Genomic DNA, 24,608 nt, shown 5'->3' on the forward strand with positions numbered 1-24,608 from the left:
ATGTCCCTATTCGTGAAACTAACCGTGTTTCCATTGTTTTTAATTCAGATCCTAACTGTGATCCCAGTGAGTCTAACCGTGTTTCCATTGTTCCCATATCAGTTTCTAATCGTGTTGCCAAAGTTCCCATCTCTATTTTAATTGTTCCTATTTGTGATCCCACTGTTTTTAATTCAGATCCCAACTGCGATCCCAGTGAGTCTAACCGTGTTTCCTTTGTTCCCCTATCTGTTTTTAATTCAGATCGTAACTGTGATCCCAGTGAGCTTAACCGTGTTTCCATTTGTGAGTCTAACCGAGATCCCAAATTTAATATTGCACTCATCAACTGCTCCTTGTTAACTTGTTCGAAATTCTTTTCGCCCCTAACATTTCCCATAAAACTAACTTCCTTCGACATAGCCGTAAAGCTATCTGTGTTCGACACTATTCCAGAATCTTCTGTCGTTAATCTCGAATTCTGAAAATTTTTTGATTGTGAAAAGTTTTGAACTGGTTCCGTACTATTTTCCCGACTCACTGAATTGTTTTCTACTTCATTATTCATCATGCCGTTCTCCTGTGTTGGCGAGTTCGCCATGTTAACAATTTCGTCATTCTCTCTATATCATTTTTGCCTTTTTCATTGATCACGTAATCATTTACAAACTATACAAACTCGTCCCTATACAAAAATTACACACAATGAGACTTTATCTCCTACAATACCATTCACACGAAATGCTTCCCGACAAACACGATTAACGAACAATTGAAATCTTCATATTTGCACAAATTGTCAAACCCGTATACGAGTCATCAAAAATTAAATTTTGCAAAATAACATTAGAAGAAAGACAAGACAACTGCAAATGTTCAATTACAAAATGTACACATGCAATATAGACTACAATTACTGAACTACAAATTACTACAACAATACCACTGTCTGCTATTTTTACTATCAGAAGATTTCCAAGGGACGATCCGAAGCAGTGGTCGCCACATGCATGGGGGCTTAATTATTTTTTAGTGCAAATAATTTTAATTTTTTGTCACTGTCTGTCCGGTTACGCAGTCTCGTAACCGGTTGGCCCTGACTAGTATTAGTACACAATCTGACTGCATAGAATAACAACAAAGAATGAAAGAAAACTTCCGTTAACACAATTAATTAATTAAGTCTCCAGCAACTATAAAACCTACGAAACAACAAAACACAAGTGTAGCTGTTCTGTGTGTTGAAGTGTGATTCAACGTACGCCATGATCGGCGTCATTTGAACTCTTCCGTCAGGAGGGTGAACTTGGAGTTGGAGTGGCTGCTTAGGATGGATATAGGGTCCCATATTGGTTTGATTCCTGTGGATGCTATCGATAGGTGGGACTGCACTAGGCATGGCCTTCATCTCAGTGGGAAAGGGAAGGGAAAACTCTCTGGGTTGTTTGCAGAAAATGTAAGGGGGGGACACTGTCACAAGTGGTAAAATACCAGTGGTCACAGGTGTCAGAGGAATGCCTTTTTTAGGATAGGGAAGGGGGAAAGAAAACGAGTTTTAAGAGAGATTGGCAGACACAGTTTGAGAAAACAGATGAACAGGAGTCAGATTTTAGCATACAGATTCCATTTAAACAATGTTTAACAGAAAGTAATTAGAAACTGCCAGTTCATCTTCGCCAAAGCAGTTATAATCCCATTAGTATGCAGTATCAGTTATCTTTATTACACCAGAACATTCCGGGACTCAGAAATAAAATTCATGAACTGCTCATTTGTATTGATGAAATGAATTCATCTAACCAAATTGACATAATCTGCCTCTCTGAGCATCAAGTGACCACTGGCATAGATATGTTAGACATTTCAGGATTTAAGCTAGCTTCTTACTTCTGCAGAGTAGATATGGATGGAGGAGGAGTTGCCACATTTATTAAAAACTGCCATAAATTCAAGAACATTGACATAAATAAATTCTGTTTAGCCCAGCATCTAGAAGCATGTGCAGCAGAAGTAGAGTTCCATAACAGATCATATATAATACTAACTATTTACCGAGCACCTGCAGGAAATTATAATCTATTCATAAATCATCTAGAAGCTCTTTTGGGTTATTTAACAGGAAGAAACAAAGAAATTTTGATTGCTGGTGACTTTAATACAGATTTTTTATTGCAATCTTCCAGTAAACATTTACTGTAGTTAGTAATGTTGTCTTTCAATCTAACTCACACTGTAAACTTTCCAACTAGGATCACTAAATCCTCAAGGACAGCCATTGATAACATTTTATAGACAAATCAAAGGAACAAAATCATATCATAAAACCTGTAATAAATGGACTATCAGATCAGCTCCTTGTTTTAGATGTAAATTCTGAGCAGATTATCAAGACTACTAAGTCTGAGTGCAGGAGAGTAGTCAGTCAACCAAAAATTCAGTCTTTTAGAAAACTGCTCAAAGAAATGAACTGGAAAGATGTTTATAGTGCCCATGACATGAATGAAAAATATAATACATTCATGAACAATGTCAGCACCATGTTTGAAAACTGTTTTCCTCTAAAAGTTACTCAAATTAAACAGAAGTCTATAATAAAACCATGGATTATACAAGGAATAAAGATTTCCTGTAAGACAAAAAGGAAAATCTATCTGTCGACCAAGAATAGCTCCAATACTGACAATTTAGCTAAATACACGGAATACTGTAAAATATTAAAAAGAGTAATTCAGACATCTACACAAATGCATTACCAGAAGAAGAAGATAGCAATGTCAGGGAACAAAATAAAAAGAATATGGGATATAGTTAAAGAGGAGACTGGTAGAACCAGAAAGGAACAGGAGCAAATAACATTAAGGGTAGATGACACGTTAGTAACCGATGGGCATAGTGTGGCAAATCTATTTAACAAGTACTTCATATCCATTACTGATAGAATGGGATTGTCAGGATCAGTAAATAATGCCCTTGAATATCTGAAACTAGCGTTTACAAGTAGCTTCAGGTACATGGATATGTCACTCACTTCACCAAAAGAAATAACTTCCATAATAAAATCATTGAAAACAAAGCATTCTAATGGTTACGATGAAATATCAACAAAGTTAATTAAGGCATGTTCTTGTGAGTTTAGTACAATTCTGAGTTACTTGTGTAACCAGTCAATTATAACTGGGACATTTCCTGACTGGCTAAAATATGCAGATGTTTAAGCCTCTATTCAAGAAAGGGGATAAAGAGATACCATCAAACTACAGACCGATTTCACTTTTGCCAGCATTCTCAAAAATTTTAGAAAAAGTAATGTACAGGCAGCTTCTCAACCATCTGACCACAAATAACATATTATCAAGAACACAGTTTGGATTTCTGAAGGGTTCTGATATCGAGAAGGCTATTTACACCTACAGTGAAAATGTACTTAATTCATTAAATAACAAATTACAAGCAGCAGGTATTTTCTGTGATTTGTCAAAGGCATTTGATTGTGTGAACCACAACATTCTTTTAAATAAACTAGAATTCTATGGTGTCACTGGCAGTGCTGCAAAATGGTTCAAGTCATACCTAGCTAACAGGAAACAAAGGGTGTCAGTACAAGGGACTAGTGAATTAAGTCATCAGTCATCATCAGAATGGGAAGAAATTACATGTGGTGTCCCACAAGGATCCATCTTAGGGCCAATGCTTTTTCTTGTGTGCATTAATGATCACTCATCAGTTACACTGCCAGAAGCAGAGTTCGTTTTGTTTGCAGATGACACAAGTATTGCAATAAATACTATGTTGAGTGTAGTTCTAGAAAGATCTGCTAATGATATTTTTATGGATATTAATAAATGGATTAAAGCCAACTCATTGACATTAAACTTTGAAAAGACTCGCTATATGCAATTCAGAACCTGTAAGAGGTTTCCACCCAGCATATGCATAAAGTATGAAGAGCAGACAGAAGAGGTTGACAGTCTTAAATTTCTGGGATTACAACTTGATAATAAATTCAGCTGGGAGGAGCACACCACAGAACTGCAGAAACCCCTTAGCAAATCTATATTTGCAATTCGAGTGTTAGCAGACATAGGCGACATAAAAATGAAAAAGCTTGCATACTTTGGCTACTTTCATTCCGTAATGTCATATGGTATAATATTTTGGGGTAACTCTTCAAGTCAAACAAAAGTTTTCAGAGTCCAAAAGCGTGTAATACGTATTATTTGTGGAGTAAATTCACGGACATCATGTAGAAACCTCTTCAAAGCACTGGGTGTACTAACCACTGCCTCTCAGTATATTTACTCCTTAATGAAATTTGTCCTAAATAATATATCTCTTTTCCCAACAAACAGCTCAGTTCATACATACAATACCAGGAACAAAAATGATCTGCACAAAAACTTAAGAGTACTTACTTTAGTTCAAAAAGGGGTCCACTACTCAGGAACACTCATCTTCAATAATTAGCCAGCAAACATAAAAAACTTAGTTACAAATAAAGATCAATTTAAAAGGAGCCTGAAAGACTTACTAGTGGCCAACTCCTTCTACTCTATTGACGAATTTTTAATAGAAACAAATGATAAATGATGTATTGTATATGTTCATACTATTAGTATTCAGCTAAAAAAAAAAAAGTTGACATGTTCCACATCCACGAGGATCTCCTCAGCATGGATCTATGGAATGAAAAACTAATCTTATCTTATCTTATGAAACACGCTCTTTAGCATAGGTAGCATGTATTTGTGAACATACATTCCACACTTGTTATTTATTTCTAATATGTACTGCAATCTTCTCAGTGGTTTGGTTCCATTGCTTAAAATTATTCTGTGTACGTACAATGAAAAGTAACTGACCATGTCATACTTTCGTGGGCTGCACCATAAATTATTTCCGTGTCTGCGATTCGCTATCCGTTACAAACACATTATGATTTCTGCCAGTCGACAAGTCCTCAATCCAGTTTTCGACTCAACTACACACACCATACATATAGGACTATGACGTGAAGCTTGATCCCACCCACCACGAGTATTCGAACTGACTGTGTCCTATGTGAGCATCAGCGCATTGCTGACCTTGCCAACGGATTCAGATCTCGTTTGACTGCTGAACTCTTTCAGTGTATGAATGTCTTTAATAGTGGCAACAATGTGACTCTTCTCAAGGAGTTCATATTTATGCTGATTTGCAGTACGCCTTTTGTCGGTATCATCGCTGTTTTCCTTTTCTGTGTTCATCAATACGACGTTTGATTTTGCTGTCATAGATCTGTAAGGAACATTACATTGGAAGGTTTTATTTGCAGGTATATGGTTGACATGTCCTCCATGACAACCTTCGCTTCTCTGGTCCTGGTGTTGTCTCTCGCAGGCCGAATGACAAACTCAGCCAGGATTCTGGGCATCATCCCCTCGGCCTCCATCAGCCACCAGCTGCCATTCCGACTTATAGCTCTGGAGCTCGTCAGGAGAGGCCACCAGGTCACGCTCATGACTACTGATCCCATAAGAGTAAGCACCTGGTTGACTAATCAGAAGTAGATGATAACATACAAAACTGTAACAATTAGAGTAGCATCTTGTTTTGACATGGATTGATGACATTATGCTAGTTACCTCAGTTAACATCGTATAATTGTCTTCATTAAAATCTCTCTTATCATCAGCAGTTTTCTTAATAGGCTTTACTGCAGGTAGTTTTCTCAGTGTAAATGCAATTACCAATGAATTACGCAAAAAATTGAAAAAATACAGATTTTTAACCCCCATGATGTGACATAAGTTACAGTGCTATGCCCGCTGATTGCTGCTTCATCGTCCTTCCAAGTATGACCTTCCTGGACGAAGAGGGATCACTGTTTTGGCTGTTAATTCTATTTTATTTTTTATTAATTTATCAGGTTCCATGGGACAACGTGAGCTGAAATTAGTTGGTCATGGAGCATTTCAGTTCACGGCTTACAGACTACTAATTAGCGAAAGTATAAACAAAAGAAACTGAGCAATTGATAAACCACAAATAAAAACCACGTTACAGACAAAAATTCTCTCAGAATATAAGAATCGTGGCACAAGGAAGCCTTCAGCTTTGGTTTGGCTTGGGGTTTACCACTCAAGTTTCTCTTGAAAATGATACCTGCTGAATAATGTACACCTCCTTGTAGAATATTTACAGGAAGAGTTACAAAGTGAAAATCGTTTTTCCTTCTAGTGTTTGTAGCATGAATGTTACACTTTCTTCTGAATGAGAAATATCGCCAGAATTGTCAACTTTTGAAAAAGGATGTGTTTCTTCTCCTGATCCGCTTCTTCTATTTAAAGGAGTTCTGCAGTTGTCTTCCCAATCCTGATGGATCCTGCTTGAAAGGGTCAGTTGAGATGGTACCTCTGAAATGTTACTGTTTCCATTCCCAGTGATCTACAGAGAAGGGAAGCTCCCTGTAAGATTATACAAACCAAGAGAACAACACCACACAACGAATAATTGCTTATTAAATGTAAATTTCTAAAAGTGGCCAATTAGTCATTAAAGTATGCATACAGTGCTCCGCATGGGCATATTAGTAGCAGCATCCATCAAACTACTAAAGGAAATTAATGGTCACTATAACGATAGGATTTATTGCAAAAGACGTCAAATTATTTATCTACTCAATCACGAATACAGACAACTAATAAGTTGACAAGGAATTGCAAATATGAACTATAACCATAGGACAGGTGGGTAGGTACATAAGGAACGAAACTGTGCTGCAAATATGGAGAACGATTGCAAAAAAGGTTAATGAGTTAGAGAATGTCCCAAAAAATTACGAACAAACTCCAGTATCTCTCCAAATGCATGGTGGGTGCAACTAGCTGGCTGTGAAGGTTGGTTCAGCGAAACGGAATCCTTACTTCTCATACACCTCATCTCGGTGGATGCAAGTCCAGCCCACGCTTACCACCCTAGAGATGTCCAAGGGCAGAAGACGGCTGGATCAGAGCCTGCCGGCCGAGGTGGCCGAGCGGTTCTAGGCGCTACAGTCTGGAACCGCGCGACCGCTACGGTCGCAGGTTCGAATCCTGCCTCGGGCATGGATGTGTGTGATGTCCTTAGGTTAGTTAGGTTTAAGTAGTTCTAAGTTCTAGGGGACTGATGACCTCAGAAGTTAAGTCCCATAGTGCTCAGAGCCATTTGAACCATCAGAGCCTGATAATTCTAAATTCAGCACGGCCTCTGTGTTCTGATATAAGATGGAGACATCTCACCTAGCTGGTCTCTGCTTATATGACACACAGGCGACAAGTGTTCTCTTATTTTGCTCTCCAAAATGTAGCTGGTTATACCGATCCCACCACCCAAGAGCAACAGACCTTGCGAGCTCTGAACAATTATAAATTAATAAACGAAGTTAACAATTTCCAATTCTTGCAAATATTTCGTCATGGTTAGTCACTGAGGTGTATTTCTTCCTTCGTGTGGTGAAGAAGGCAGAAAGATTCTCCCACTAAATGACAGATTTTCATTCATAGCCTTTCAGAAGGTATGCACGTACATACAGCGTGGACTATCCCTGTTAACAAAATAATTACTAGGAGCCAACCAGAGAACTCCTTACTAAAATTGGCCTCATCTGGGCTAATGGCTGCTTCCAAGCTTTTGTGGCTTCATGTTCTCGCTTGTCTTTCAGATTCTTATCTCTGTTAAAAAGGATTCACTTCATTTCAAGCACAGTGCAGCTTTATGGCATAAAAGCCATCTTCATTGCATTGCCCCTCCATTGCATCTGCCTGGAGACTGGCTTCCAGCACTAAAGTTCTTTTCGACTAGCGGCTCTGTCAAGTGAATCTTCCCGCATGTGAGCCAGCTAGAAATTCTAAGTTTGCCATAACTACATGACCATTAGTGTACTGGGAGGAAAGGAGATGTTGAATTAATGAGAGTTGCAATCATTGCCAGTTGTTTTTATTATGCTTTCATTTTTCATGCAGCATTAACGATTTGACATGAATTTCTTGTCAGATATGCACATAGAATTAGTGAAGAGGTTATTTGACAGTTTTTGGAAAAATCTGCCATATAAAATTACTCCTTCCTCTTTCCCAAAATGGATGCTGATGTAGGTGTGCTGAGACACATCTGTTGCACAAGTTCATCAAGGAGATTTTTGTGGGAGTATGTGTACTATTTTTAATTTTATTTTGCACTGTCACTGGTTGATGTGTTTCATCTCACATGTTATGGAGGCATAAGCTTCTCTGGTGCCAAGACAACAAACACTGAAATACACATACACACTTGCACCCAAGCCCGTTCACACTAATATATGAATGCTGGTGTAATGGTGAATTTATTAGGGGTATGTGTAAGAGAACACCAGCTTTAAAAAATTTCACACAAAATTAGTGATTGTTTTTGCAGTATTTACAAGAGAAGGTAATCCCCTGAAAAACTCACATACATATGGAGGACTTATGTTCAAAAATACACATAAATATACTCAATTTGACAATTGCTTATCACAAATTCACACTCACTATATCATAGTTGCAAATCGTTCATCATTTTAGAAAATTGTTTATGACAATAAATTGAACAAATACATGCACAGAAACACACTGACATATGTAAGCACATAGCATTGACATCCAAAACATTATAAAATCAGTCTATACAACGCTTGTGTTATTTTATGACCAGATGCAAGTACAAAGTTGTAAACCATCAAACACACTAAAATATAAAGTCATGGCTTCACTTGTATATATATAAGACCCAGTCGTTAAGATTTAAAACAGTAAAAAATATTCACATAATGACACTTTCATCACTATGTAAACAGATCCAAATAAATATTTCTAGATTAGTGTTGTAGTTGTGATATTGAGCTGTACAAGAAATAGCGCTGACAATCTTAACATAGAACAAGATTATTTTCATATTAGGTTACTCACAACAAAATATTATAAAGTTACAAATTTGCTACAGGTAACAACATCTCTGATGGAACAGGTCAAGATCATTTTACTAACTAGTAATGAACAACTAAATATCATAAAGTTAGAAAAATATACAACTTACAACACTGCCGATGGTGTGTTTCAAGATCATTTTATTAATCAGTATTTATGAAAAGACCTACAGCCCATACCCTGACAACACATTTGCTTAGAAGTGCATGTACATGAAAGCAATAATAATGAATAATAATGTCCCTGAAAATCCACAAATAAAATACAAAATCAAATGAATATGCTTCACTGTTCTCAGCAAAGACACACTGTTCATCACACGAATTCTCTTGACCAATAGGTCGACATATGAAATGACACATTTTCAGAAAAGTTAATGTTGAGAGAGATTTTACATCGGAAGCGTCAAACGATTTGTAAGTTCAGCTTAAGATTTCCTTTGAGGAACTTTTGGCACACCTCTTCCGTAATCAGCGGGCAGGCTAGCATAAATGTTCATACCAATGGCCTGCTCGCAATCAACATTTGGACCACTCTCATTTCTGCCACATCTATCACAATAAATTACAAAATTCGGAGCTCTAATTTATGACCAGTTCTAATAGTTTCAGTGAGTAACATGAAAAGGTTTATGTGCTGGACTCACAAAACTGAGGTGAGTGGAATAGCGACTTTAATACTCACATACAAGTAACAGAAAGAATTTGATGTCATCTGCTCATTCTTTCTTGTAATAACGGTATCACTTTCTCATGGGTTAAGTGTGAACCAGGTAAGAGTTCAAGGCAAGTGTCAGCTGAATACTATTCATTGGTGTAGCGTGTCCTTATGAGGGGAACACAATTATTAAGTTCAGTAGCAATTCTCATGCAGACTCCATACACAGGTTCGCTGATGTATCAGGTCGACTTAAAGCCTCCCTGGTATTTAATGTTGTAGATGCGGATAGTTGATCTATGATGCATAGTTTCTGTTAACGCATAGCACATGTAAATGCCGTTTTTTCTAAAGGTTTCTATCGAGTCATAAGGGAATCCTCTCTTTGCTGGCAAACATGCAAATTATGATAGCAATTGGAGCACCATGATACTGATTACAGTGCAGGCAGTGTGTACTGATGTGCTTCCGTATTTGGTAACAGTTTTTCATGTCTTTCACTGCATTCTTATCTTTTGGTTTCCTGCAATTTTCAAAACAAGTCGGTCATTTTCATTCTCGGATGACTGCCCTGAAACACACAAGATGCAACAACACTAAATATGGTAAACTGCCCAAAAGAACACAAAACAATCTGTTGTGATATTCAATATAACAAAATATATTTTCATAGTTTGCTTCCATACCTGATTCCGTGATCTTACTTTCTCTCTATTTTCAAGTTATGTTATTATTTATCAAGTCGTTTCCTCTATGGGCTGTAACTCTCTTTCTCTACGACATTCATATTACAGTTAAGGACTTCCTCATGATGACAGTCACTGACCCTGAAAACAGTATAAAAAAAAACCACACACAAAAAACTCCCGCAGACTGTGGATGTCAGACATACGCACTTCCTAGTGAATTGTTGCATCTACCATATCGACTGAAAAATTCCATGCTTGACACGACCTCTTATCTGTGTAAATCTCCTAATCATAGGTCGTACTTAACAGCGCCCTCGCTTCTAGTAACTTCAGTACCATACGGTACGGTCTTGCTAGCGTAATTCACATTAGCCTATGGTCATGGCACAGAGGGACCCCGCTTCCGGCCCCCTTTACTTAACATTTCTTGTTGCACCGCTGCCTCGCATCTGACAAATCATCAAAGAAAACATATCTTCCTTGGACAGTGTGACCCCACAATTTGTCTACTTATGACTCAAATCTCGAAATGCCTCACATTTCCTATTACAGTTCGAACTTGCTACTGTCTTCTTGTCAGATTTATTGATATGCAAAAATCGCGACTTCCGCGGCATGTTGTCAATGTTTCTCTTTTAATTAAGTACAAACTACATCGTTCATAATTCCATACATGCAAAATATGTAGACCTCCACTATAGCAACACTCTAATTCATCATGGAAGACACCAAAAGTCCTAATGCGGAAACTGTTACATGTCACAATAACTTCTACATCTAATTCACATAACAATATATTCAATACATGCACTATGACAGCACTTGTAACTTATAACTTTTGTACACTATTCCTGCCGTTAACACCAAATGTACTCCCCCGAATATATAGGCTGTCTAAACACTTTGAGTTCATATGCCCCGAAATATGTTCACTTCACACATGCCTCTGCCAGCTAATACGGTTTCTCTATTCACCCACTGTAGTAGTTTCACAAAAGAAAGCCATATGATTTACCTTGCCATAAATGGTTTATCCAACATGTTATTTCTCACAATCATACTTTTAAAATACTCTGCTGCACTGTTAGACTCGAAGTTTAAGTATTTCGGTAGCTAAGTAGGTCCGTCTTCTCTTGCTTCTGCAGTATTTGTGGCAGTATTGTTCCGTGTACTCCTGCGATTTGGAAATTGGAAATTTGCGGTAACGTCTTATGGGGCCAAACTGCTAAGGTCATCGATCCCTAAGCTTACGCACTACTTAATCTAACTGAAACTAACTTACGCTATGGACGGCACACACAATGACGCCCGAGGGAGGACTCGAACCTCCGACGTCGGGGATCCGCGTGGACCGTGACAAGACGCCCAAGACCGCGAGGCTACTGCGTAATTCGCTGTAAGTACGACGTGCATTTACCCTCACTCTCATAATTGTCTCTGGTTCTCCATGTAGACGTGCACACACGTAACTAATTCTTTCAGCATGCAATCATGATAGTGACAATACATTGATAAATTGGCTGACCCCAATTTTTGGGTGAAGGTCACCGAGCTGGTTCGAAAAATGATATATCTTCTGTACGGCTACATTCTCTGTGTACAGCGTCTTCTTAAATATATTCCTGGTTTTACTCATTTGACTCACTTTAGTGTGCAGAGTGATGATTATCATCGCTTTTCTCTTTCATTTCACACGTAATTTCTGCCTATTTATCGTTACCTTCCCGTCTCAAATCTCATACCATACTGTCCAGAACAGCTAGACTTTGTTTGATAAGCTTAAGAACTAGTTATGTTTCTCTTGCCACATTCATCAAATTCTCGATTTCGCTCTTCGCTCTACACACTACACCTTACAGATCTGTGGCGACACTGTTGTGTGATTCTACATCCTGCATCCTGCTCATCTGATCTTGCAATTACTCACCCTTTGATCTGGTGGAATCACCCCGTACATTCCTTTTCCAATGCAATGAGGCGTTCCTTAGTTACCTTCCTGTGTTCCTCCAAAATTTACAGGACTTTCGTAAACTGTTCCACGATTTGTGTTTCGAATTAGACACTATTTTTTATGCGGTATCCTGCATTTGTAATGTGATCCACTGCTATTCCGTTGGGCTTAAGAATGCGACATACGAGGTTTGGAACCTTAATAATGGCAACTATTTATTTATAGCTCGTACAAAATAGATACGTGTTTCAAAGTTTTACTGACCTTCAAAGTAGTCAGCAGCATTGTGTATAACCCGTTGCCAGGGATGTGGAAATCGTAGGATACTCTTAGCAGTGCCAGTTGCTTTGACAGTTCGAGTGGCGCGGTCTATTACCACCACCACCTAGAGACAAGGCCGCGGCGCGAAATTCATAGCAGGTCGTGACGTCACTCCAAGCGGGCCACCATGTTGTGTTTCGAAGCGTTTGTTTATTTTCACGTTTGTTGGATCGAGTGCTATATTCGTGCTTAAAACTAGCGATTACAGTGTTTGCGTGTAGTGAAGCTACTGTGAACATGGTTTAAAAGTGCTGTGTGCCAAGGTGTCGTGTGAATTACGGAACTCGACCGAAAGTAATGTTGTTTTCCTTTCCGAAAGATGCGAATCTGCGTTGGAAATGTCTTTTAGCGATTCATCGGGACAATTTCCAACCCACTGAGCACACGAAGATATGTAAAAACTATATACCTAGTACAATTGTTATTTTTTCTGGTGGAATATCTTGCATTTTGGATACATTTGACTAAAATTGTGTGCAAAAGTTCGCAGTAAGTAGGCCTAGTATTCGTTATCAAGTGGCTTTATTTTGATTTTGAAAACGAAATATAAATTTGTGGCTCGTGTTACTTTTTATTCATGTTTAAATTTCTCTGCAGTTCGTATTTTGTTACGCATTACCGATACGTTTTATTCTCTATTTGTCAGTGGGTGTTGTTTTTCACTCTCGCATTAGTTAGCATGAGTGCTAACGAATGTTGAAACTGCTGTTTTCATGTTTAAAAAGCGATCTCTCTGTATGAAGCATATCTGTGTTATTTTTCGATGTGTCAAACAATGGAACAAATTAATCTAGAAATAGGTTAAATTTATTATTGACGTTTTTAGCTTGACACATTGTCTCATTCCAACAGCTGCAAATGTCTGCTGAAGGTTTGTAGATTTTCACTGTTGACTTATGCTCAAAATCTGCCATATTTTTACAGGAAAGAAAATTTACATTACAATAACAACGCATAATTGTTTTTGTGAGGTGAGTTAAAAGTGATTGTTTGCTTGGGGAATGTACTCAGCTTTCCTGAGGGAGCTCTATAAACAGCTACACAATATTTATTTAGGATACTGAAGGCAGAGGAATTTAATATTATACACTGTATTAGTGAAGAATTTTTCAAGTGAGTGTAAATAATAGTTGTCTGGTCCAGAAAGAATGTACTTTATCACAGTGCATTTTTCACAAATGTACCTTGTTTTATCATGTATATCGCAATATTATTTACATCCCGCACTCGTACGTTTTCACTGGCTAATGATAAGTCTTATGCAATTACATTACCGGTAAAAAAGAATTATAAACTATAGTTTCTGCTATATCGCGATTGATAAAGTTACTTATTTTAACCATTCGGCAAAGTACTCTCCTCTTTGCGTGGTATCATTTGCCAAGATCTCGTTTCGTTATCTCCAGCGGTTTACGAGATATGACAGGCGTTATGAATATTTCATTCCCGCGCGTTGCGATCGGAAGTGAAGTTGCTGCAGATGCTCAAATTTTTCGAGATTGGAAGCAGATATTGATCCAAAGTTTTACGAAAATTTCAAAACCTCATCTGTATTTCATACTCAGCAATAGAATGTGTAATATGCATCAAACACAAATTCATAGCGACCTCTATTTTTGATGGCAACGTTCTCAAATTTGATACTCATCTGTGAAATACCACAATAGTTATGACCATTATCGAAATGATTGGCACTTCATCATGAAGCTGCCATATAAGGCTAAAAGTATTTCAGAAATTAATTATTTTTTACGGAATAGGTTCTGTAAAACGGTTTGACAAAGATTTGCAGGCCGTGCGTCTCGATTCTTTAAGCGCAGCGCCAATCCAACCCCGGCCCGCTTTGCGTGACGTCACAAGAGCGCGCCGCGGCCTTCTCTTTAGGTGGTGGTGCTATTACCCGACGCAATTCTGAAGCGAATGTCGTGAAGTGTTTCCTTGAGTTTAGATACCGAGTTGAACTTACGAGGGCTTAAGTCAGGGGAGTGCAGTAACTGGTACAGCACTTAGCAGCCCCATCAGTCAGACAAATCTGTAACAGCTTGCATTGTACGTGCTTGAGCATTCTCCTGCAAAATGATGGTCAGGTCTTGCAGAAAGTATCATCATTTCTGTCTCTAAGCTGGTCGTAGGTTGTGTTGCAAAAATGACCTTCAAACTTCTTTTCTCATGTCCCAAGTTGCATCACGCTACACTACCATGGTATAATACACTCCTGGAAATTGAAATAAGAACACCGTGAATTCATTGTCCCAGGAAGGGGAAACTTTATTGACACATTCCTGGGGTCAGATACATCACATGATCACACTGACAGAACCACAGGCACATAGACACAGGCAACAGAGCATGCACAATGTCGGCACTAGTACAGTGTATATCCACCTTTCGCAGCAATGAGGCTGCTATTCTCCCATGGAGACGATCGTAGAGATGCTCGATGTAGTCCTGTGGAACGGCTTGCCATGCCATTTCCACCTGGCGCCTCAGTTGGACCAGCGTTCGTACTGGACGTGCAGACCGCGTGAGACGACGCTTCATCCAGTCCCAAACATGCTCAATGGGGGACAGATCCGGAGATCTTGCTGGCCAGGGTAGTTGACTTACACCATCTAGAGCACGTTGGGTGGCACGGGATACATGCGGACGTGCATTGTCCTGTTGGAACAGCAAGTTCCCTTGCCGGTCTAGGAATGGTAGAACGATGGGTTCGATGACGGTTTGGATGTACCGTGCACTATTCAGTGTCCCCTCGACGATCACCAGTGGTGTACGGCCAGTGTAGGAGATCGCTCCCCACACCATGATGCCGGGAGTTGGCCCTGTGTGCCTCGGTCGTATGCAGTCCTGATTGTGGCGCTCACCTGCACGGCGCCAAACACGCATACGACCATCATTGGCACCAAGGCAGAAGCGACTCTCATCGCTGAAGACGACACGTCTCCATTCGTCCCTCCATTCACGCCTGTCGCGACACCACTGGAGGCGGGCTGCACGATGTTGGGGCGTGAGCGGAAGACGGCCTAACGGTGTGCGGGACCGTAGCCCAGCTTCATGGAGACGGTTGCGAATGGTCCTCGCCGATACCCCAGGAGCAACAGTGTCCCTAATTTGCTGGGAAGTGGCGGTGCGGTCCCCTACGGCACTGCGTAGGATCCTACGGTCTTGGCGTGCATCCGTGCGTCGCTGCGGTCCTGTCCCAGGTCGACGGCCACGTGCACCTTCCGCCGACCACTGGCGACAACATCGATGTACTGTGGAGACCTCACGCCCCACGTGTTGAGCAATTCGGCGGTACGTCCACCCGGCCTCCCGCATGCCCACTATACACCCTCGCTCAAAGTCCGTCAACTGCACATACGGTTCACGTCCACGCTGTCGCGGCGTGCTACCAGTGTTAAAGACTGCGATGGAGCTCCGTATGCCACGGCAAACTGGCTGACACTGACGGCGGCGGTGCACAAATGCTGCGCAGCTAGCGCCATTCGACGGTCAACACCGCGGTTCCTGGTGTGTCCGCTGTGCCGTGCGTGTGATCATTGCTTGTACAGCCCTCTCGCAGTGTCCGGAGCAAGTATGGTGGGTCTGACACACCGGTGTCAATGTGTTCTTTTTTCCATTTCCAGGAGTGTAGAAGAATGAATAATACTACTCCTCAACTAGCGACACCAACGGATCGAACGATGCAAGACCATAAACCAAAACACAGATGTTTTCAATGAAAAAAAAACTTCTGACAAATTCAGATTCTAACGCTGGTATCTCTGTTTTATACGCAACAATGTAAGTTATCACAAAAGTTATTTACCAATAATTTACCATCACTCGACTTCTGTACTTCATTTTCCTTAATCATCGCCTGAATCCTACCCCTGCTATTTCTCCTCTTCATACATAGCCAAGCGCAGTCTTCATATCCCCTTGCTTTGTGTTCATAATGCTGCAAGTTTCACTGGCTTCCGGTTTTGACTACTTACGTCGTGTGTTATGAATGGTTAGATTGCAGTGAGTGCACCTAGTAGGACGTAAATCATCCAACCCTCGCCTACTCCCTTTGAACTGTCACAGGTTAGGCAATGCAGTTTCCTGTGTTACCCTAACTTGGGCTAGTGGATATCGTGACATATTTCAACCTGCAGTACACATACTAATGGACACTTGGTATCCAACGGGATACCTCTACCACCTTACTAATCCCACATACATACGAATATACGCAATAAAAACCTACCAAAGGCACACTAAAATATAACCCTTCAAATTTCAACGTCGAAATTCAGGACAACAGTTGACCGTACTTACCTGCTTCCTTCTTGCTGTAAGAGTAGCACAAGGTAATAAAGCGCATCACAATTGAGTCTAATTTATTTTCTTGAATTTTGTTATCGTTGAAGTGTTTGTTTATCCTTTTCGTATCAAGGACATAATCAGTTAACTATTTGTGCAATTGTAGGCGACAAATACTTATGTATTGACCTGTAAAAACGACAACGAAAATAAAAGGAAAGCCAGGGATCGTAAAATCCTGACCCGGGGTCGACAAATTCCTATTTAATGATCGTAAAAATAACTATGTAGTTCAGAGGATCGAAAATTTATCCTGGACAGGAGTCGCCAAATCCCTATGTGAGGTGTCGGTAGGCAATTAATAAGTGGACAAGGGATTGAAAATTTGATTTTTTGCAAAATGGATTTTTTTGCTTCGTGCACAATGAAAGTTTATGGCGCCAGAGCCGCGCTCACTCCACATCTCCAACGGGCTGGGCTGAGGACCCTTCACCTCTGCACTATACCTGCCTGGAAACTGCCTTTCAGCAGAAAACAGCCATTTCCGCAAGTGAATCATTCCCTTCACGAGCCAGCTAAAAGCTTCAAGGCTACCTAATGACAAGACTGCAGCACCGCACCAAGACGAAAAGAAACGCGGAATGAATGGAGGTTGCAATAACTGACAGTGGTTATAATTATACAGGGTGTCCCAGCTATCTTGTCCACCCAAAATATCTCTGGAACAATAACAGCTACTGGAAAACGACTTTCACCGGTATCAATGTAGGGCTAGGGCCCATGAATGTACATATTTGGAAACATTCTAAAACGAAAGCAAATGTGTTTTTTAACACAAACTTATGTGACAAACTGCCTATTGGCTTCTGTCTCGGGTTCTTCGGCCGTCGTTCATCTAATGATTTTTCTGACGTTTCGCCAGCACGAGTGGTTGGCATTGTCAAAGCTTCACCCTCCATTGCCGGCAATGGAGGGTGAAGCTTTGACAATACCAGCCACTCGTGCTGGCGAAACGTCAGAAAAATCATTAGATGAACGTCGGCCGAAGAACCCGAGACAGAAGCCAATAGGCAGTTTGTCAACAAGTGCCCACGAAAGCCTCAACAATTTTGTACAAACTTATGTTTTTTTAAATGGACCTCCTATATTTTTTCTTCGGCAATCCGTAGCATGACAAAGCACATATACAATGGCGTTGATTGCATCGCAATATTCCCATTACATCCCGAGATATTGAGACGCGAAGTTGACGCTTGAAGCACCCGACATGCGCTGCTAGCGCACGGCCTGAGGCTCAGGCGTGAACCCCATGCTGCCCATAATCGCGATGTGATTGACATGTGTAATCACACCTCCATACTTATCAAGAGGGACACTTACTTGTCAATCACATCGCGATTACGGGCAGCATGGGGTTCACGCCTGAGCCTCAGGACGTACGCTAGCAGCGCATGCCGGGTGTTTCAAGCGTCAACTTCGCGTCTCAATATCTCGGGATGTGGATTGCCAAAGAAAAAATATAGGAGGTCCATTTAAAAAAACATAAGTTTGTGTTAAAAAACACATATGCTTTCGTTTTAGAGTGTTTCCAAATATGTACATTCATGGGCCCCAGCCCTAAATTGATACCGGTGAAAGTCATTTTCCAATAGCTGTTATTGTTCCAGAGATATTTTGGGTGGACAAGATAGCTGGGACACCCTGTAGTTGCAGTTTTGATGCGGATTAAAGATTTAACATGACTTACTAATCAAATATACACATGGCATTAATAAACATGTTACATGTTACGTTATTGGGAAAATCTGCCACATAACACCACATATTACCGTCCCAACGAGGACAAATAGTTGATATTTGCTGGCATCGTCATCAAGGCATCTCATGTTGAAGGGAATATCACTTAAAATTCTATAGTGAAACCACGTAATAGAAAAATTCTGATCGGGACTTGTCTTTTACAAGCAATTCTGTTACCCTGCAGATTTATCAGTATTAGGAGAAGGACTTAACTTTCAGGAATAAAAAATTAAAACTTTGAGACATTGCAATTGTGTCACAGGAAGCAAAGAACTTAAAAGTGCAGTTCAAAACAATGGACAGTGCCTTGAAAGTGGATATAAAATAAAGATTAACAAAAGCGAAACAATGGTAATGGAAAGTAGTCGAATTAAATCAGGCGATGCCGAGTGAATTAGATTTGGAAATGAGACATTGAAAACAGTTGATGAGTTCATTTATTTGGGCTGTAAAGTAACTGATGTTGGCAAGAGTAGAGAGGATATTAAACGTAGACTTGGTATGGCAAGGAAAGTGTACATGGAAAAGAGAAATTTCTTAACACCGAATATAACTTTAGGCGTTAGGAAGTGCTTCCTGAAGGCATCTGTTTAGACTGTGGCCTCATGCACAAGTGAAATGTGGACTATAGGCGGTTCATACACGAAGAGAATAAAAGTTTTCGAAATCTGGTGCTAGTGAAGAACGCCAAAGATTAAATGGGTTGACTGTGTAAATAATTCGGAGCTATTGAATAGAATTAGGGAGAGAAGAAATTTGTGGGATAATTTGACAAGAAGAAGGGATTAGTTGATAAAACCTTCTGAGACATAAATGATTGTAAATTTAGTATTAGGGGGACGTGTGGGGGATAAAGGGAGACCAGGAGAATAGTGCAGCAAGCAGGTTCAAAAGGATGTTGGTTGCAGCAGTTATTCAGAGACGAGCAGTATGCACACGGTAGAGCAGGTTGGAGAGCTGCATCAAACCAGTCTTCGGACTGAAGTCTACAACAAGAACAAGATTTTAATGATCCATTTGCCATGAGAAAATTGTAGTTATGAACACTTATTATTTGTATTTTTTTGTTTGTTTACTATACCTTGGGACAGCGAAATGTTTCTAATTTTATCTCACCTTCTAGGCTGAGAGAACTACGTAGCAACCTGTTGTTGTAATGAGTGCTCTTGGCTGAATCATTTTTCTGTGAAGAACAAGGGTAAACAAAAGAAATAAGATGTACTAGCAACTTTTTACCTTTATCAGGCCTGAATACCATAGATAACAGACAGCTGATATTTAATATTGTACAAGAGATGGATGAGATCTTCCCTAAAAGCGCTATTCCAATAACCTTTAAAAACGACGAATACGCTTTTGTATTGCAATGGATACAAATACAAATTATTTTGTACACGCTGAGTAGACGATTCATGCTACTCCTTTATCAGAGTAAAGTTCCAACTGGTTTGGTTCAAAATGGCTCTGAGCACTATGGGACTTAACATCTATGGTCATCAGCCTCTATACCTTAGAACTACTTAAATATAACTAACCTAAGGACATCACACAACATCCAGTCATCACGAGGCAGAGAAAATCCCTGATCCCGCCGGGAATCGAACCCGGGAACCCGGGCGCGGGAAACGAGAACGCTACCGCACGACCACGAGCTGCGGACAACTGGTTTGGGACACTCTGACAAATGGCACAAGACAGGATATGCGACTTCATTCAGGAATATGTAAGTTGAAAAATTTCAGAATGGAGGCCTAGTCCGTTGTAAGCAAAGTACAAATAGTCCCAGTAGTATCCGAGCGCACAGCGACGTAATCAACACTACAATGGCGACTAAAGTAGTGCTTTACGCTAAGGTGAGAAAACCCATGGGACAGCGATACGCATGTATCCAGAGGGCGGTAGTATCGCGTACACAAGATACAAGAGGGCAGTGCATTGGCGGAACTGTCATTTGTACTTAGGTGGTTCTGTAAAAAGGTTTCCGACGTGATCATCGCCACACGACGGGAATTAAAAGACATTGAACGCGGAATGGTAATGTCAAGAGTACGCTGAGAATACATTTCTAGCATTACCCTCGCCACAAAAAACGTAGTGGCCGACGGCAATCACTTAACGACCGAGAGGAGCAGTGCTTATGAAGAGTTCTCATTAATGAACGACAAGCAACACTGGATGAAATCGCCGCAGAAATCAGTATGGGACGTACGACAAACGTATCTGTTAGGATAGACAGAAGACAGAAGACGACCGACTCGAGAGCCTTTGCTAACAGCACGACATCGCCTGCAGCGCCTCTCCTGGGCTCGTGACCATATCGGTTGGACACTAGACGACGAGAAAACCGTGGTCTGGTCAGATGAGTTCCCATTTCAGCTGGTAAGAGCGGATGGGTGGATTCGAGTGTGGCGCAGGCCCCACGAAGCCAAAGACCCAAGTTGTCAACTTGGGACTGTGCAAGTTGGTAGTGGCTCCATAACAGTGTGGGCTGTGTTTACGTGGAGTGGACTGTGTCTTTTGGTCCAACTGACCCGACCACTGACTGGAAGTGAGTGTGTTAGGCTACTTGGAGACCTTTTGTAGCCATTCAACGATGGAATTTTAATGATTGACAGTGCGCCATGTCATCGGGCCACAACGGCTCGCGGTTGGTTTGAGAACATTCTGGACAATTCGAGCGAATGATCTGGCCATCCAGATCGCCCGACATGAATCCCATCAAACATTTATGGGACGTAATCGAGAGGGTAGTTTGTGCACAAAATCCGGCAAAGGCAACACTGTCGCGACTATGGACGGCTATAGAGGCAGCATGGCTCAATATTTCTGCAAGGGACTTCCATAGACTTCTCGAGTCAATGCCACGTCGAGTTGCTGCTGTACACTGGGCAAAAGGAGGTCCGACACGATATTAGGAGGTATCCCATGACAATTACCACCTCAGTGTACATACAGAATGCCAACGGCCTTGTCGCAGTGGTAACATTGGTTCCCGCCAGATCACCGAAGTTACGCGCTGTCGGGCTTGGCTAGCGCTTGGATGGGTCACGATCCGGATCTGCCGAGTGCTGTTGGCAAGCGGGGTGCACTCAGCCCTTGCGAGGCCAATTGCAGAGCTACTTGGTTGAGAAGTAGCCACACCGGTCACGAAAACTGACAACGGCCGAGAGAGCGGTGCGCTGATCACATGGATGCCTCTCCATATCCTCATCACGTGACACCAAAGGGCTGAGGATGACACACGGTCGGTCGGTACCGTTGGGCCTTCTGAGGCCAGTTCGGACGGTTTTTGTGTTGTGCATTTTCTTTTTGGGTGTATTCAGAATGCAAATTGGTTTCCTGACCGTAATACACACTTGTTTAAAGCGGTCGAGACAGCAAAGGTTTTGCATATCTATGTCACACCTGCTGGTGTTCTCCACTGCTACAAGCCTCTATGTCAGTACTACGTCCCCTACCTCCATAATGTTGTCCACTGGTGGGATATCCCCGTCGCTTCTTGGCAGAAATATGATACATACATTTTAGCTTTTCTAGATTTATAGGAAGCTTTCCACATTATTAACTGTCATACACTCTCTGAAGGCAGCACGGATAAAATACAGGGAGTGAAATGTTATGTGTAACTTAGTACAGAAACCGAACTGTACTTCTAAGAGTTTAAGGTCAAGAAAGCAAATCATTTGTCGAGAAGAGAGGTGAGACAGGGATGTAGCCTATTCCTGATGTTATTCGTCTGTACAGTGAGCAGACTGGGGAAGAAACCAATGAGAAATTTGTATGAGTAAAAGAAATTCATGTTCAGTGAGAGGGAATAAGAATTTTTAGACAGACAAGTACTTGGACGATAAGTTTAATGGCATAGAATTGTCTTGAAAAAAGAAAAACGAGAATAATGAAATGCACTTGAATTAAATAAGGTGACGCTGAGGGCGTAAGATTAGATAATGAAACACTGGAAATAATAGGCGAGTGTTCATATTTGAGGAAAGAAACACTGACTATGTTAGAAATAATTAGGATATAAACTGCAGACTTGAAACAGTAAAAAAAAAACTTTACGGAGAAAGAGAGTACCATGGAACATACATTTAAGAGTAGTTTCTGTAAGTAATTCTCTTGCGTGTAGCCTTATATGAAAGTGAAACGTAGACAATGTGCGCTAAGACAGAGAGTTTCGAATGTGGAGCTACAAATGCTTGGGATTACATGGGTAGATCTGATAACTCATGAAGAGTTGCTGAATGTAGTGTGGCAGAAAGGAATGCGGCAATGTGCAGGAAACACCATGAGATTTCAACGAACAGTTAATTTTGTAGTGGGCAGAAGTGTTGGGATAAAAGCTGTAGCAGCAGACTGAGACCGGATACAGTAAGTAGGTTCAAAAGAATGTAGATTGCAGCAGTTTAAGAGATATCTTCTGGTTAGACTTGAGGGAAGAACTGTATCAAACCAGCTTTCAGACCAAAGACCACAACATACACAATAACATACAGATATTCTCTTTTTAATGTAATGAATATGCTTCCTACATAAATTTTAAAACCAAATATTGTTTTCCCACTCAAGTATAAGTCAATGAGATGTATTCCCAAGACACGTATGTCTTACATGTATTTTCTTTTTCTCCCTTTTTCCGTAGAAAAATATCCAGAATTATACAGAAATAGACCTGTCAAACTCATACGACTACGTGAAGTCAGCGTTTGATTTTGTGTCAATGTCAGACGACAGCCCAGTCGAAATGATCAAAATGTGGCCTGTTGCAGGAGAAAAAATGTGTCAAATGCAAATAGAGTCCCCACAGGTCCAGGCTTTCATTCGGTAAGGATGATGTTCCTACGGCATTAAATGTAAGCAATTTCATAATTTCATAATAAAAGCAGGTTTGGAAAGACTGTGACTCTTAATTTTATTTTGCAGGTCCCAGCCGTCTTTCGACGTTGTTATCCTGGAAAGGTTAGTGTACCAGTGCTACTATGGTCTGGTTCACCAACTGGGATCCCCACCAATGATAGGCTTCGTATCTCTGAGCGCACCATCTCCAGTACTGTCATCTTTTGGGAATCCCAACAACCCCGCCTATTCCCCTGATTTCATGGTGGGCCACACCGACCACATGTCGTTCTGGGAAAGACTATACAATGCCTACATAATAACACGCCTTCATTACGCATGGAACTGTCAAATACTTCCAACTCAAGAGAAGATGCAAACGAAGTATTTTGGTCCTGGTCATCCGTCTGCGCACGAAACTGAAAGGAATTTCAGCCTCCTCCTCGTAAATAATCATTTCAGTATGAACTATCCGCGACCGCTGCTGCCTAATATCATTGAGCTGACGGGGCTGCATCTAGAGAAACAACGGAAGCCACTTCCTCTGGTAAGTAGTACATCCCATGTAATTTAAACCATTAAAGGCAGTTGTTTTACATTATATAATATTACTGTAGAAGGTTTCCCCGCACAGCACGATTCCGGCGAGTATTTATTCAATGCACGCAAAAGAACTGTCTTCATGATGATTGCACAGTGCACAATTCTTCGAATTTAGAAAAACTGAGTGTTATCATGACTGATATGTGTTTTCTTTAAATTCATCGGTCGGCTCTCGTTTTTGGGTAACGATGTATGGTATGCATTCTACAAGAAATCACGGAAATAGGTAAAAAAGGATCAAATTCCCTAAGAGCGTCCCTTTTGGTCGGCCACCCTTTTCGCTATTTACCAAGCACCACTCACCATGCCAGCAATCCACATGCTTCCGTATATTTACTCCATAGGACGAAAAGCACTGATGAACCCTCACACCCTGTCCCGCGTACGCTTCACCATGGTTCTGAGAGACGAAATCCAGATACATTTTCAGTTGCACCTCATATTGCAGCTTCTCGTACCAGCACATTGGATCACGCATTATGTAACGTATCGTTTCCGGTGTCTGCTGAATTGTGACTGTCCTCC

General features: G+C 40.7%; 1 protein-coding gene across 2 annotated transcripts in view; it reads left to right on the forward strand.

The window, feature by feature from the left end:
- Window positions 1-24,608, forward strand: part of LOC126174957 (UDP-glycosyltransferase UGT5-like) — an 82,730-nt gene that overhangs the window by 27,685 nt on the left and 30,437 nt on the right. For both annotated transcript variants that reach the window (XR_007535500.1, XM_049921423.1), the window contains exons 2-4: window positions 5,291-5,495; window positions 23,287-23,468; window positions 23,568-24,027. Coding sequence is in view for 1 of the 2 variants with exons in the window: in XM_049921423.1 (XP_049777380.1) it covers window positions 5,295-5,495; window positions 23,287-23,468; window positions 23,568-24,027 (843 nt within the window). In the remaining variant the exon portion in view is untranslated. The remainder of the gene's footprint in view (window positions 1-5,290; window positions 5,496-23,286; window positions 23,469-23,567; window positions 24,028-24,608) is intronic.

This window comes from Schistocerca cancellata, chromosome 3 (genome assembly GCF_023864275.1).
Source record: "Schistocerca cancellata isolate TAMUIC-IGC-003103 chromosome 3, iqSchCanc2.1, whole genome shotgun sequence".
Lineage (NCBI taxonomy): Eukaryota > Metazoa > Arthropoda > Insecta > Orthoptera > Acrididae > Schistocerca > Schistocerca cancellata.